Raw genomic sequence first — 17426 nt, 5'->3', positions numbered from 1 at the left:
GGGTCAGTGAAGATCTACCTCAGGGACCAACAGACTAGTGAGGCAGCTGACTGTTTGGATGATTTGTCCCTAAGTGGATACATCAAGAGTATATCACTGTAGACTGCACGTTCCCACATCTTCAGCGTTATTGATAGGCTGTGCATCTGTGACTCAAGTCAATAGGGAGCAACTACTATACATGCAAATGCCGAGACCAGTAGGGACAGCACATGACTTGCACACCAGATGTGTGACTTAAAGTATGAGAATGAAGGTGCATTAAACACGAAATTCTGTGAGTTTGTGGTGCAGCCTTGCATTTATGTAAATACCAGGAACAAACAAACACAAAATGGCTTCCAGAATTATTTTGAGCCTTCTAGGTAAATACAATTCTCCATGCATATCATTGCTCACTTGCATACATGAAATTAAGTAAGGACCCTGGAAGGCCAAAAGCAGTGCATTTATTCATGTTTATGTTTTATTGATGTGAGCAAAGAGAGCTTTGCCCCGGGAAAGTCAACCAATCATTTTTCAGATTGGCTCTCACCCTCTGAGGAGTTGGGTTTAGTCATCCTTTTATCCTAACATTCTATTCTTGTCGCAGTTTTTTCCTTCTTTGCTTCCTCTTTTCTTTCTTTCGTTCAATCTCACCTCATTTGTTTCTTTCTTCCTTATAGAACAGACTCTCCAATTACTTTCTTTATTTTTAATCCAGCATTTTTCGTTTGGCGACAGAGGAAAAAGAAAACATTAAAAGGCACACACAGACAGGTCGTTTTTGCCAAAGATTTGAACTCTTAGATGACTGAGTAAACAGCCTCCATGGCAACAAGTGTTAAAAGCCATAATTTAATTGTGATTATTTTTTTTAGCTTAATTCAAAAGACTTAGCAGCGAACAGATCCACCAGAGTTTTTCCTGCCTAATGGTTTAGTCACTCTAAAATAGAAATAGGTCAGAAACCTCATTTCAACTTGGAAAAATCAGTGGGTTACTTTGTGATTTCGTTCAGTTTTTTTGCTGTCAGAAGCCGATTGCATGTAGTAGCAGCCAGCTGTTTGCTCAGACGTTGAGCGTGCAACACCGTCAACCTCTGGGTTGGGTGACCGTTTTTGATTACAAGGTGACAATCATGGCCCGACTCAGATGTACTGCAATGACTTTCAGACAGATTAGTGAAGGTTTGGAAATAGCTCACATGATGCAATCAATCTTAGTAATGCACGGATAAGCTCAACTCGTCTGCAAAGCATCTCTTTGCAATGGAGCACTCAACTCAACTAACTACTTGAGTCGATTGTTTAGATATTTTTTGTTTATATTCCTACATAAAAGCAAGGTTACTGAGTGTCTTTGTAATTTTTGCTGATCCTGCAGCCATCCTGCAGCAACTATGTCACTATTTGTGGAGCGATTTCTGAAGTTTCACAACTATGAGGTTCTTGGTGGAGTCTGAATGTGAGGAGTGTCTGTGAATGTCAATATCTGTGTCTGTAGATGGCAACAGACTTAACGCTCCCAACTTAACCACATTCAATCTCAAACTTAAAGCAGACTGATAGCAGACTGACTCTGTCCTACCACGTTATTGCCTGAATCAGAAAAGGTTCGAAGACAGCAATGTACTGCGAGTGTTCACAGACCTGGTCCTCATCTCATCAGATCAAAAGTTCATTTTCCGCAATTGAAATAATGCATCTTTGGATGCCACCAAAAATTTCTCTGCTCAGGAAAAACCCTGCCTACGCATTCAACTTGCACATCTGTGCAGGCCAGACAGCATATGCAATGACAGCCTGTGGACTGAATCATGTCTCTACAAATTCCATATCAATCCGACTTTTGTTTTAAGCGAAATGGTCAAATTTGAATGTGCTTCAGTGGGACATGAGAGGCATCTGAACATAGTTGGTGGGCAGAATATTTTCTACACAACTCGCAATTTAGGTATGAATCATCTCTTTGTACTGTACTGAAAAATGGCTATTAATAAAATAAAATAAAATAGACTGTTACTGCACATCAACACAGTTATTTTGTGATTTCTAGCACCAAGCTTCAAATGGAACCTGTTGCTTATTCAGCCCCAAGTAAAGCATAATTAGGCTGGCACCCCTCAAATATTGTTTCTGCCTAATTGGGTAGTCAAGGGAAGCAAAGGAACCCTTACTCTAAACATCACACCTCCAGACTGTTATTTTTCTGCTCAGGAGTAACACATCGCGGGAAGCAGAAACAATCTTTAGAAATGCGAGAAATGAATCCACTTTCATGTGGATCTGGTGCTGTTTTTGAACATAACTAGAGGGGACAACAAGGAGCTAAATTAATTTCCAAGGGACCCCCAAAGTTGATACCAGTGAGTGATGTAAGGTTCATTGTAATAACTCAGCTAGCGGCTGATGCTCACCGAAGCACTGACATATCTCTATTTTGTTACTTACCTTTAGCCTCTGCAAAGTTCACTGCTACAATGACACACATTTACATTTTCATGAATACACATAAGCTTTGTATATTGTACTGCAGGGTAAACATTCATACAGTGAGCGAGCCATCTCCTGGGAGTGACCCCCGTCTATCTGAGCCACAAACGTCTAACAACTCACTGGAATATTTCAACACTAATGGAATTATTTTCATGCATTAGATATTTTATTTTAAAACCAAAATATGCCACCTCTCTCTGACAGCTGTCAGGAGGTCAGTTTTGTGATCTCCCAAAAGAGTAAAAGTGGTTTTTGAATCCATCAAGTGACTGAGTAAGACATAATCTGACAAGCCTTGCCTTAACTGGCATGCGAGTAGATACATGTGTACAGTCTTCTCTAAGAGCTTTTCATGTGTCCAGCTGTAATAAGTAATATGACAGTGCAGACTTGAGAAGCGTCAGACTGGGTTTGAGGTCGTTTAGGAATGACGTCAACGTTGGAGAGTTTGGTGATTTTTTTCCTTTTTTTTCACTCATTTTTTCACTCGTCTCTTTCGCCTCAGTCCAACCGGTCGAGGCAGATGGCTGCCGTCGCTGAGCTTTGCTCCGCCTGAGGTTTGCTCTGCCTGAGGTTTCTTCCTGTTAAAACTGGATTTTTCCCCCCACACTGACACAAAGTGCTTGTCATAGGGAATAATCGGGTTTCTCTCTTTCTATGTAATATTTTACCCTACAATGTCAAGAGCCATGATTTCATTTGACTTCCTGATTTGGCTATTACTCACCATTTTTACCTTATTTTGTGCTCAACAAAGTGTGTGTCATTGAAGATTTTCAACTTAAATATTTCATTCATTAAGTGTTTTAGGTGATTTTTTTGAGCAAGGGAAGAATATTTTCATAGAACAACAACACATAGAGATTTATAACAAGTATCAGCTCAGTGTCCAACACCACGCAACTTTTCTGTTTTGTTTCACAGCTCTCAAAGCACCGTTTTTGGCAGCAGTGGGCAGCTGTTTACAGTGAAAAACCTCCAACACACTCCTGCACAGCAGCTCAGCAGCAAGCAACAGATAGAAACAGTTAGTGCTTAGCTTTTTCACAAGCAAATAGATAGATATATGCCTTTATGCTAAAAATGTATTAGTATCGTTGTAGTTTTAAGTCTCATGTTGTAGTTGTTTGAACCAGGTGGTGCTGGTCCCAAAAATTCTGGATCATTCAAGCCATAGCAGAAAGGTTACTCCAGCAAAATAGACGACATGCAAAGAGAGAAATCCAAGAAAGGTGAGAACTGGTGAAAAAAATCACTGGTTGACAACAAATATAAAATAAGCTGTATCATAATGAAAAGCCTGATCTATTGTTGCTGACTGAGAACACCCTCGTCATTCTGATTTTGAACTGATGCCCTCAGGTCGATGTTCTAGGAAGCCTCGAGCTAGTAAAATGCTTTATAAGGGAATCATTTGTGCCAAAAACAATAAGTATACTGAACAACAAGATACTGCAGTGTATTTCGGTTATACTGAAGTTTTATGTATGTACTATATATGTATGAAAGTGTGCTGATAATTATCAGTATTTTTCTTAATTATAAATTGATTTGTGACTGATGTGAACAATAAGGGTACTCTATTGTATTCTATTCTAGTCTGTTCTATTCTATTATTTCTGCAAATGGAGCCTGGGTAAGCTATGCCTAGCTTTTACAAAATCCCATTCAGCATTTACATAATTTCATACCCGTGTCACCCCATCCACAGGCACTCTCTATGCTCTTTCAAATAAGAAGCAATGGAAGTGGTTTGAAAGAGGTGAAAAATGTACAACACCTTGGGGTGAGCCATATCTAACCAATATTGATGATCCACAGAGACCCCCTAATGCATTCAGGCTATTATCAAACACCAAAAACTGGTGAATACAGCAAGCTGGAACTCTCTGCTCTACCTAACTCCACTCCATTCCTGTTCAGGCAAATGCAATCTTGAAGACATAAAAATAAAGTCTGTTTCATTTGTTGTTAAGCTCATTAGATTCTCAACTTCATTAAGGAAATAAAGACAAAAGCCAAGGGCAACAAAGAGTAATTTGAGTAATTTGACAAAGACTGCTTTCTTTAAGTCAACTACCTAATTAATATCCTTGATCTCCTACCTACACTGAGCACATTTCAGGTTTGCTGCAGACTATCGCTTTTAACATTCATCTCCTGTGCTTTGTGGGGGGGAAAGACCTCCATCAAAGCACAAGAAAAAATATTGCTGTTTTGTGTCTTTTGTTGAGCCAAATGGGACTACCAGTGTAGTTGTAGTAAGTCATCCGTGTATCAAAATGAGCTCATCTCTTTTGTTCCACAACAGATTCAACAAAGTAGTCATAAAACGTTTTCCTTTTTTTTTGGCTAAGATTAAAGATTAATATATTCATGCATCCATTAGAAATTATCTGATGCAAACACCTGCAGAGAAAAGAAATACAGTATTGGTTGCAAATTTGCATAAATTTCTTTAAGGCTTGACAGCAATGAGGGCAAAATCAAGATGCACTGCAAGTGGGTGGAGGGAAGAAAAGCACAACATCTTGATTGTGGCTCTGGGAGGACATCTCCAAAGTAGAGCACTTAGTAGAGACAAATGTCTTTTAAGAAAAATTGTGAGGTCCAAGAGAGGCCTTACTCTGTCCTCATCTTAATTGTGCACCAAATTGATTGTTTGTACTTTTGTGGGGGAAAACATACTCCAGGGGATGATGCTTTCATCAAGTAAACCCCCGCAAAATGTCCCTTGTGCATTAGTCTGCTGTTTCTATGTTTGCTTATCCACTAGACTTTTGAGCTTTGGTCATGTAACCCTGATGCTTCGAGCTTGAGAGGTTTCACCAATCAATTCAGTCCATTAAGAAGGGGGAAATGAATGAAATGGGCAGAATATAAAAGGGTTTCACTTCAATGCAGCTCTATTGTGAGGAGATTTTGTGAACATGTTGTACTTTTTTTCTTGCTAACAACAATACACAATAAACTGTGCTGTTTGTCCTTAATAAGATAAAAGGTTGTGATAGATCTGCTTCAATCTTTTTTTTAAAAGAAAGTTTGGGGTAAGAAGTCATTGAAATACGTTTAATGGACTGGATATGAAAATATAAACTGTCATGGTTTTTTCTTCCTTATGTTTGATGTTGTTATGCCACGATGCACTGTGGTTTCCTCTAAAAAGGTGGAAAACAAGGAACACAGCATTCAAGGACAGATTTGATTGCAATTTTAGAAGTCATTTAAATGTTTCGACACGTTTAACAAAGTTTTAGTCCCATCCCATGCAATCTAAAATTAATTTGATGCATTGTAAGTGGTGTAGAGAGCCAAAAAAAAAAAAAAAAAAAAAACCCTGATATTTGCATTTTTCTCTTACAGGGTTTTGGCATGTGCTTCTCTTGATTGCTCAGATTTAGAGTTCATAGGTTGAAGGTACAGTTGCATGTTGTCTGTGCATTATCATCTTATTCATTAAGCCACAGAAAACAACCAAGTCTGACGATTAATATGATTATTAGATGAAATATGGTAATATAAAATGTAATACTAAATGAAAAGTTCCCCCAAAATCAAAACTACTATTTTCATTTTGGAGAACTTTGTACAGTCTAATGCCATCTAGGCATTTCTTCCAGTGTCTTCTGTTCTCTCACAGCTTTGGCTCCTAATGGCTCAGCTTCTGCCTGGAGGGGTCTGAGCTAGAGCCAAAGGCGGTAGTTAGTCCAAATTGAGATTTTGGAAGAGAGAAGCCCTCCACCTAAAATGACCCCCTTCACTGCCAAAAGTGCTGAGACTCAGCTCGTGAGCTAAATGTGTCCCACATATAATTTTGTCTTTCTTCCCCTCTTGCTTATTTGCATTTTTCATAATGCAAAGAGAGTAAACTGGTAAACATTAGTTTTAATAAAAATTAAATGCATACACTACGCGTTTTCTTTGCCAATGATACTTTTTAAGGAATAAAGTCCTGCCAAGATCATGTTTGATAGGAAAGTTCTTTTCCAGAAAGTAATGTGCTATGTTCCTCTTTTTCTTCTTTCCTATTTTTTTTTGCCTGTACAAATACTGTACCGAAGTGCTTGTAATACAGTACAGTACAAATATAGTTTGAGCTGTTTAGTTGTAAATATCTTGTGTTAATTTGGCTTATATTTACCCTGACAAAAAGTTGTAAATACAGTCTAGCAAATCAGGCCCTTCTCCTCATTATTATGATAAAGACTGACAGGGGGATGAGCTCGGTGGGTTTCAGCGCCAAATGTTGTTTCCAGTTCATTTGAGAATAATTATGTTAATAAAACAAAAGATCAACCCGTTGCTCTTTTTTAAAAATTGCATCCATATTCAGCCGTGGAGTGTAACACTCGAGGTAAGCCAAAACAGTTTTTTCCGTAGAGAAAACTTCGGGTGTTTTACAATAATTTCTTTTTAGTATTGGCTCGTGAATCTGGATGTTCAAAGCGCAGGACTTTGACACCAGAGACTGGGCTTTTCTGATAGACAATACAAACAGTTTGAAACCCCCTAATCATAGCCATAGTCTCTGATAACTGTTAACAGAGTAAACAAGTGAGATATTCAAATCACTGGTGATTTGACTGGTGGTTTTTCTAAAACTAAAATCCAAGAACAGCATTTTTTCCTAACATCAAAACTAACAAGAAGCTGCCTGTTTATCACCACGCAAAGGTTTTAGCATGCTTTGATTGCAACATGTAGATATTTTGTACATATTTTGTACATTGTAAGAAAAGAATGAATTGTGTGGTCAATGTATTGTCATTTCAAAGTGTCAACATTTTGTGAGCTGACAGATAGGTTAACAATTCTTCTCATGCTGGTGACTAAAACCATGTGATGTGTATTATTTCTGTTTCAAAGCACACTACCAATTTATAAATAAACATAAGGTTCAACATAGTGGCAGTTTTGCCTATTATGTTGGCCATGTATAAATGCATCCATCCAGTCATTTTCTTCCTCATATGCAAGGTTACAGTGGGTTGTCACAGGAGAGAGTTAGTTTGTTGCAGGAATAATGCTTTATTTACAGTACTGTGATTGTGTCCACATGCTGAGGTATTTGCCTACAGAGAGGCTATAGAGAAAGGTTTTCAGCCAATGCAAATGTGCTCCCCTTCAGTCCTCCAGAATCCCAAGTGCACTTTGCTGAATGTGGATGCCACTGTGCATTTGTTGAAAGTTTATGATTTGACAGGAAAGAGACCCACGGTGTAGTTCAGCAAGAAGGAGAGAAGTGCCAAAATCCCAATCAAAGATCAAAAAATACAGTATGAAAACTACAGACAGCAGCTGCAGTGAGCAGCTCCTTTTTTTTTTTTTTCACTGTTTTTAACACACTGCTTCACTTCAGCTCTTTCTATATGATAACTTTGCTCTTCTCTGTGGCTGGCTGATGGACCAAAAAAAACACCACAACCAAGAGTAGCCCACAGGCTTGATTCTGCCTCCATCTGAGTATAGATGTTCTCTGCAGGTAGATGGGCAGTCCACAGTTACCAGCAGACTGCAAATGTGCTACCACCTGTGAGCCATAATTTCACCACAACACAACAGCCTTCAGCCACACATCTATGGCCAATTTAGAATCTCCAGTTAACCTATAATGCACATCTCTGGACTGTTGTAGACAATGCCACAGGCACAGAGAGAGCATGCAAACTCCACACAGAAAAGCCTGAGCTAGCCAATTCAAACCAAAGACCTATTGTTACATTCTCAACTACTTTTCTTGTTGCTGCAGCAAGAGTAGAGCTACATACAACCAATATAATAAAATTTCCATTACTTCTGGGCGGCAAATTAAGCCATTAAAAGAAGCAAAAAAAAAGACAGAAATGGATAGGATTATAAATTAAAGATGGTCATTTAAACATTCTGAACAGCACTGTTTAATTATAAGTGTGTGTCAAAATCATCGTAAGAAATCAGGGCTTACAAGTTGTTTGCTTTGGCTTCAGAGGATGTGAAATGATCACCATAGTAAAGCTAGAACATAATTAGATTTTATTTAGCTATTAAAATAATTTAGTCTCATTCACAGACATTTATAATGATGGCAGTTCAAATGTGTTCAAATACAATCATTAACTCACATAAATGATGTGTAGATCCTGTCAAGTCTTGTCACCATTTCTGCCATTATTTTGATCCATATTTATTTGCCCATTTATACAGCTTCCGAATTTGACAATAAGTCACTTTTTTTTGTTGGTTTTTTTCTTTGCAAAAGCAAGGCGTCATTTAAAATGATTTGTTACAGGAAACCAATTGAGAGAGTACTCTGTTTTCTAAATGTGTCATTTTGTGTTTGGAAGTTTTCCATCATCTCCATTGATTGCACAGTGTGTGTGGCGCTCAAGGGTTGGGTCCTTTGCATCTCGCTTGATCGGGAAAAAAACGTTTTCCTCCTGCAACTAATGCATTCCTGTCACTGTAACCAGCCAAGTCAAGCTATTATTTAAGCTGAGTGCCACCTGAGCAATCCCAGTCATCTTTAAACGTGATAGTACCGTCTGTGTTTCTTCTGGTAATATGCTGCTGCAAATCCCAGCAATTCCCAACGCACAGTTTGATCAAACTTGTTTTGTGTATCAAGAAGAATAAAACTGAAAACTAAATTAGCCTTGACCTTTAGACATACAAAGTTTTAAAAAGGCACAGTTTGTGTTAGCTCGGTCTCTATGTTAATTAATAAATTTGTCTCCCAATCTGAATATCAATTTTATGATTTTCTCCAATCAGAAAACGCATAAATTTGCTTTTATAACCTAATCACAGTTATATCTACCTCACTGCAGTTATTAAAGCTAATTAATCACATGCAAACCTGTCAAGTATGATTCTGCACCCGCTTTGTCTCTTTGATTAAAGCTGAAAAATAAAACGTGTGCATGTGTTAGTCTTGCACAAATAACGAGAGAGCGAGGTCAAATCAAGTAATGACAGTGTGCTTGAACATACAACTGATGGCAGGCCTTTATTTGCTGCTTAAAATGCACTTTGTGAGGCAAATTTAAATTCTGAGTGCTGAGGAAGTGCTGAGAGGATATGTTGATGTGATGCATTATGGTCCCTGAGCACAAATGATTCATGAAAAAAAAGGGGGCACACATTCATGTCATTTGTGGAGTAAAAACTGGGATTTCAATGAATTATTACTACATCGAGGTAGAGACTTGTAGCCTGTGCGCTATAAAATAAACTGAGACAAAAGGAAATAACAATGCGAATGCTGCCTTTTTCTCCAGAAATGTTTAAAAATTGCCCATCCAACCCTGAGAAATTGTAAGGGTTTTTTTTTTTTTTTTTTTTTTTTTTTTTTTGTGTGTGCCAAATATCAATCTGCCTCTAATAGAGGGCAGAGCTCCAACCACAGCCATAATCATAGATGTTCTGAAGTATGGGGATGGTTAGGTGCTTAAAAAGGCCTTGATCTTTACTTGAGAGCCATTTTCTATCATTAACATTAGCTAACATACCTGTTTGCAGCTAGAGAACACTTTTGATTGCAAGGCAACTGCACAAGTTACCTGGTAGAAGGCGACCAGTCTCCGAACAGTGGTGGTCTGCAATCACTAAGTAGTGAATGTGAATTTCTGTTTAATGTGAATTTCTGTGTATCCAGACAACAACAACTTTGCAACAGAGGACAATTTAAGAATATTTTTTTGCCTTATTTATCCCAATTAATCACCATATTATCACAAGTGATTGCTGACTGACTCCATTATATTGCTGTTTTTTTTATTGCACCATCTTGACACACCAAAATCACTCTGAAAACAGCAGCCAGCTGCAAGTGATCCGGATCCAATCCTTTGTGTTTAAAGCAACCATTTTAAAGATAATGAGCTTGCACGTTCATTGCACACGCTGGCAATAATTTTGATCATGCCGTAGTATCCAACCACCGTTTTCCATGGTGTGACTACAGCATAAGTAACATAGCTGTTTTAGCTAACATAGCTTTGTTGGCTAATGTGCCTGTCACAGCAGACCAAGAGTTACATACACACTCATTAAACACCATTAACCTATAATGCATATCTCTGGACAGTTGGAGACAATGCCAAAGGGCACAGAAAGAGCATGCAAACTCCACACCGAACAGTAACAGAAATGTGCTATCCAAAATAACAAGTTTTAAAAAGGGAAAAAACAACAACAAAACATTTTTACAGATGATAATACTCCTGAAAATCTTTTCATTGTCACTGCAATTTAATGCTATCTTTCAGTAATTGTTATGAGTTGTTACGGACATGCTTTGCATTTATAATTACTGTGGATTTATCTCACCCAGCCTAAGTTGTCCATGGAGATTGCTTTTTTGACTAAATTTGGACTAAACGACTGTCATGATCTTTAAAAAGAGAACCCTTTATGTCTAAAGTTGGTTTAAAGGTAAAAGATCAAAAGTAATTTGTTTCAGTCTATTGCTGGACTTGAATTCATGTTTATCCTCCTGAACATTTTCTGTTGATTAGAGGTCACATTTTAACATTGTTTAGAAATTTGGCAAAGTCATCTTCAGTATGTTTTCAATGGGTTTTTGCTGGGTTGAACAGTAGCACAAGCACTTCTATGCTGATAATTTGATTCAAGCCATCAAAGCAGTCCTCTGCACAGGCTGGCAAAGTACTTGTATGCAGGTATACTAAGAGAAGCTAAATTAAATATTTTTTACCTTGCAAAATGTCATGATGTCTCTCTGGATTTATACTAGCCAGTGTCATTTCAGCTCTCTACCGATCTGGAATGAGTTTTATTCCCTTTGTTAATACAAATTAAACCTAGGGATGTGTAATAAGTCAGCTAGATGACTGCTAAGTGGTTGTGGCCATCACTCAACAGGAAAATAAGATGTGGTTAATGTGATTTTAAAAAAAGATTCTCAAATGAAAATAATGTAGGGCTTTTTTTCTTGACAATTTTTAACTTGGTGCATTAAATTGTGTTCAATTTCGCCTTTTTCCCCCCATTTATGTTTTCCTTGTACTCTTTTAGAGTAGTTACTTAGTCTAAGTGTTACTCATATTTAATCACTAGTTCCAGGAACATTCTCACAATATTCTTTTTTACAACACAGCAGCACATTTTCTATGCAATAATGCAGAGGATGGCATCAGAGGAAAATGGAATATGGTCAATAGCTCATAAATGTGGCATTATTAACCGGTCTTAATACCATGGGAAATAGCTGGACTTGGATCTAATTACCTTTTATTTATAGCTCCACAACAACAATCTCCAATAAACTAGAAGCTCTGTGCCATCAGTACAAGTAAACCATAAACCATAGTAACCAGGTAACTGTGTCACACGCTCTGGTCACAACCAGTGGCTCAGTATTTCAGTGGGAACTAGACGGGTCTCTTTTTACACAGCCAACAAGACTGGTGCAGTTTCTATCACCATCTTACAATCACATCAGTGGACAGCACACCCCTAAAGACTTGAGACGGGCGGGATTAATGAACAGCCGTGTGGTGTTGACACCTCAAGGGACAAGCAGGTAAAGGACAAAAACGGCTGTTCGAAAAACTCTTTTATGTTGAATTTTATTCTCTCTTTTTTGTGCATTTTAAAACTCTAAATATACCATCTATGTTAAAATCAATTAGTAGGAAAAAAATGAAAAAAGAGACATAATTGAAAGAAAATATTAAGTACAAATTAAAGATTGAAGTGCTGCCAATATTATAATACAAAGTGTACCACAGGAGGGAAATAATTTGTACTTAAATGTGAGAACAACAGACAACTTTGATTTTCATCAAACGTTCAATGGATCAAAATCCCCTTAGCTAGCAATCGGGGGCAGGATGATGAAAAGTTCATGAAAAACAGGCCTTTTATCTGTCTCTTTGACTGAGTATCGTAATGTTTTTTTTAATAGAGGAATTTTGCATGAAACTAGAACTGCAAAAGCAGAAAAGTTCTCTTGTTTGTGTACAATAGGAAAGTGAAATGTTGCAAGTTATGAGAAAATTTTAAAAGACACATTATAACTTTCCTCTTTATTTTATCTGAGAACCTCACCAGTGGCGGCTTTTTAATACACTTTTCATCATACTGTAACAGCACCAAACTCCAGTCAAACTCCCCTGTGAATTGGGAACCCATTACATTTGATTTTATGGATCAAGGAGCTCCCATGCAACCAGCTTTGGCATGTTAAATGGAATGGCTGTCTATCTAATGAACCAGTTTTAAACACAGGTGTCCCCAAGGGCCATGCCATTTCCTCCTTTTTATTGTCTATTTATTCTGATAAGATTATGTGCAACAATAACGGCCTTTCTCTGGTTAGGCATGCGTACAGCATGACTCAGGAGGCCAGTCTGATTCCCAATCAGCCGCTGCAATGGACGATGATGTTACAGAGCTGACAGATTGACTTGAGCCTTGCCACCTCACAAGAAACAATCTCCCCCCCCCCAAAAAAATTAAATAAATAAATAAATAAAATAAGAGCTTAACAAGTCCAAAGGTGCCCAGTGGGAGCATGGCCCGTCCTAAAGCAAGTTTTTAACAGTAGCTTCATAGAGATGACCAGCTCCTTATTGTCATGGTATATATTTACTTTATTTACAATGACACACAGTATAATTTCTGAAGCAAATGCTCAGACGAAGTGAAGTCAATAAAGATACTCATTACTGTCTGCAGCTTCAACACAGTGTCCTAGTTTGGTCAGCTATCTGTGAGGAGCTTGGTCAATCAGGAGACTAAAATCATTTGGCTGCCAATAACTCCATGATCACCAGCTGGCTTGCACACTAAGACTTTTGCCTTCAGTGGGGTAGAGAGGGGGCTCTCTGCATCCCTTGAGTGTAGGATGTGGTGCAATGGCTGTTTAGAAAGATTACCAATAGCTTGAACACCCATGTGAGGAGAAGACTGAAATATTGATTTGCCATATAGGACCATCAACAGCCAAGTGTATTTATTAGTGTTTTTAATTAGTTTATTTTCTGTTTTTATGGCACACATCATTACAAATCATGAATCTTTTTTATCACCATCCCCATTCACATTCAGCACAGACTTAAGGAGTAAGAAACATGCACAGCCAATCGATACATGTAGCTAAGAACCATTCATTTCAAAGGGAATTAGTACATGTTTTATTCCCATGGTCGACTCCAATCAATGTTATCTCTCCTAAAATCAGAGACCAGAGAGCTATGACTTAGGCTTTGATGTCTCAGACAATCACTGAAATCTAATAATAGTTGAGAGACTGATTTGTGGACAGATTTTGGGGTTTTATGCAATAAAATTCTTTATCAAATCTGTACTCTGAGGATACCCCGCTGGAGTTTTCACCATCACCTTCTACATCTTTTTCATTTTACTCCCTGTGGAATTTTACATCTTGGTCAGATCACAGGCAAAGTCTTGAGGTGAATATTTGATAGAACTACCCCACACCACAGAAATGAAGTAATTTTCCTTCAAATGTCCCTGTAAGATTGGATTTATTATCAGTCATTTACATCTAATATAGCCTGAGCTATAACATCTAGTCATAAAATGCCATCAATCTAAACTCTACTGTTTCAGTCGTACTTTTGGGACCATGGAAAGGAGTTCAGACTGTATAAATCTCAAATGTTGACAGCTGCAGTGACAACCCCATCAGCGATAATCCAGTGAACAGTGTCCTGCAGTAGCAAAGGCCATCGTTGGTGAAGACATCTCAGACCAGAAGCATATTTCACATAGCAATCCATGAATCAACGTTATTATTAGTTATATTTCAGGACCTTCTTCAATGACCAACGTCTGTGATGCCTCTTATGTTATGACATACACCACAAAAGAAATTGCACCAGATAAGAAAACGCTTATCAGGAACATGCAAAATAATATAATTCACCAAGTGAAATATGTCTGCATTTTGGGATAACACATGAATATTTGCATTTTTTCTGGGACACAGGGATCTTTAGATGTGGTCTCAGACTAATGTTTCAGCCGCACACCCGTTTGCCCAGCAGACTAAGGTGACTCAAATTACCTGAAGTAAAAAATGCAGAGCAGCTCATTTCTTTTGAACAAGGCTGTTTGTAGTTTAAAGATCTTTGTTCCTGATAAATGCTGCTAGTTGAAAACATTTTTGCATGGTGGATATGTAAAGAGAGATAAAATCTCCATGGCTTTGTCTTTGTTATGGTAAAAAAAAAAGTGCATGTGCATTTAGCTGTGGTGTAGGTGTGTGTGTGCATTTGTGCGTCTATGTGCACGTTTGTGAGGATGTGGATGTGTGTGTTTGTAAGGGTGTGTGACTGTGATGCGGGCAATCTGGATGTTTACTGCAATGTCTTGTCATCCATTTAAATTGTGCATAGTCCCATCAAGACGTGTTGAAGTGTATCATACTGCAATACAGTATTTAGACGGGCAATTGAACAAGTATCAGCTAAGTGTGAGTAAATGTCAGTGACAAAAGCATGTTCAACTTGCCAAAAATGTCAGATAGGGTCTCATCAGCATCACATAAAGGGCCAGGTTGGACACAATCCTTTTTAATTGTAGCTACTACACCTTCCTGGAAGGCATTACTTGATTATTTCATAAATTATTAATGTGTTTTGATTGCTGCCAAACAGCCTGCACCTTCCCACGGCACTGTCACATCAAATTTACCTAAGGGGTTAACTGTTATTTTAAAGTTCAGGTGGCGAACAGTTTGTTGAGATAACCGATTCCATTACTGTTTGAAAAAACACGAGGGAATCCTCCAAGTGCACACTTATATCCATCTGGCGTCCAAGCAAACAGGCGCGCAATGCGCAAACACTAATAATCTCTTTATAGGTAATAAAAGAAAACACAATTGTGGTTAAATGCTCCAAGTTAAATGCTTTGTTAGAGTGGAATTTATTTGCAGGAACGAATTCTTTTTGTGCGCACGGAATCAGCTGTGCGTAAAAATGTGACAGATTGATGCGCATCGACTGAATAATAAAAACGTCTATATCAGGTAGAAACAAAGTTAAATATCACCAGTGTGTGGGGCATTTTTATGTTCTTTACACCTTTAAAAATATGATAAAGTGTATTTTTGTAAAACTGAAACTTACGCTGCTGTTGTGCCCGGACCAGTGCACCATAGCCTGGTTGTGTGCCGAGTCTCCCGACAGAGCAAAAGTAGAAGTGTCCAGGTGAGGTTCGTTCTGTCTCGGGTTTGACACTCTTGCTTCCTCTCCGCTGCGCCGATACTCGGGTCTTGCGCTGGAAACACCTTGGACAGTTTGCACGAATCTCTCTCTTGAATACGCTTCTCCACTTATACTCCTATCCACGTTTTCGTTGTATGTTGCGCCCACACTCCTCTTTGCCTTCTTTCTTCCGGCAGAAAATGTATTTTCTAACATTATATTCGCTTTGAATCGTCCTTCTTTGTCCTCGAAAATGTTATCATACTTTTTATCGGGAATGTTGAGACCGCTGCTATAGTTTGTTTTGATGTCGATCGGTGCCTCATTTCCACTCTGTGTTTCATTCCACACTTGCTGACCATGGTTTCGTTTCAAAGCCCCGGCTGTGTTTGTTTCATACGCGCTAAAAACTTTCGTGTTATTGTCGATTTTCAGTGAGACTTTGATTTCCGCCGATTTTCTGGCCACACGTGCGTCCAGTGGCGTTACATCCAGTCGATAAAATCTGTCGAGTTTTGTGGAAAAACTTATTTCCGCGCGAGCCACAAACTTGGGGTGAAAGGGGCAGAGCAACACCAAAGCCAAAAGAGAAAACCCCCAAAATGACCAAAGTGCCATTGTGGTCTTCCAAACTGACAGTCCACCAGTGGGGGTAAAATACAGAGAGCGGCAGAGCTGTTCAACTTCTAAAATATTCAAGGCATCATCTTTATGAGCAAGAAGCCATTCAGGAGACCCGCTCACGTCCAAGAATTTGTCAAAGTGAGGGACCAGTTTGGGAGGCGCTGCGCATCAGACAAACGCACCGACGGTGAGTGACTGCGGGAACGGTTGGAGCTCATTGTTCATGAGGACGTTTGAAGAAAGAAAACATTTATAACGCTGTAATCACCCGAAATCATTTCGAAATTATTCCACAATTCTATTGTGTTTTATTCAGTAACATCTTAGACTCTTTATGTTGCCTAAACCTGTGCAATTTGTCCAAAACAGAGCTTGAATGACTCAGAGCTGTTGACAGCAAAAGTAATTTGTGCTTTGCAGTACCCTGTTCATTCTGTGGCAACGTTTTGCCTTTGAAATGGCAGGGAAAAAAAACATCATTTGCTTGCATCAATCAACACCGGATTCACTTGTCAAATGTGCACGCGCGAGAGTAAGGGTGCGTTTGGGGGAAATTCAGATGGACTTTCTGATAAACATCCATGACTGATATCATTCTAAAATGCATTGCAGCAGAGATTCGGAATTATCTACCTTTCTTTGTCTGTTGACACTGTAACTTTTTTTTTCCAATTACGCCACAGACACGGTGTGCCTCAGGCCTTCTACTGCACAACAGCCCAGGATAGAAGAAGAGCTTTGAAGTCATATAATGATATGTTTGGCACCATCTTCATGACTTGTGTTCCCACTGAGGCAAGAAGGATCAAGTAGCTCTTTCAATCTTAGCACTTCGACAGTTTTTATTATTCCGTCATTTTTAGAGTGTACATTTGAAAACTGAGTTTCCTCCAAATCAATATGCAATTTAAAAGGTATTAGTTTCAATTAGTGCAGCTAAATGAATCCCGAAAAGGCAATTCCAACTTTCTGCTGACTGAGCTGTCTGTCAGTTCTTGAAATTGTGTGTCAATATTTTAAAAAGTACTCCTGAAATACTTGTTTGTGCTATTTTGAGTGCATAAGTGCATTCACAGTTGCACAAGCAAGCCTAAAAGTACACACTGTGACGTCACCCTTAGCTTTGATCTCTGCATTTTGAAACCTT

General features: G+C 38.5%; 1 protein-coding gene across 5 annotated transcripts in view; it reads right to left on the bottom strand.

Annotated features, from left to right (window-relative positions):
• Window positions 1-16447, bottom strand: part of LOC309720348 (VPS10 domain-containing receptor SorCS3-like) — a 55555-nt gene extending 39108 nt beyond the window's left edge. For 2 of the 5 annotated variants that reach the window (XM_082557191.1, XM_082557192.1), the window contains exon 1: window positions 15578-16447. In XM_082557191.1, the coding sequence (XP_082413317.1) occupies window positions 15578-16273 (696 nt within the window). In that variant the 5' untranslated portion in view covers window positions 16274-16447. The remainder of the gene's footprint in view (window positions 1-15577) is intronic. The other 3 variants (XM_082557188.1, XM_082557189.1, XM_082557190.1) reach the window with 2 other exon arrangements.
• Window positions 16448-17426: the final 979 nt, after the last annotated feature.

Source organism: Aulonocara stuartgranti (genome assembly GCF_965226115.1).
Source record: "Aulonocara stuartgranti genome assembly, chromosome: 13".
NCBI classification, from domain to species: domain Eukaryota; kingdom Metazoa; phylum Chordata; class Actinopteri; order Cichliformes; family Cichlidae; genus Aulonocara; species Aulonocara stuartgranti.
The sequence above is the reverse complement of the archived record's forward strand: the minus strand, read 5'-3'. Positions and strand labels throughout refer to the sequence as shown.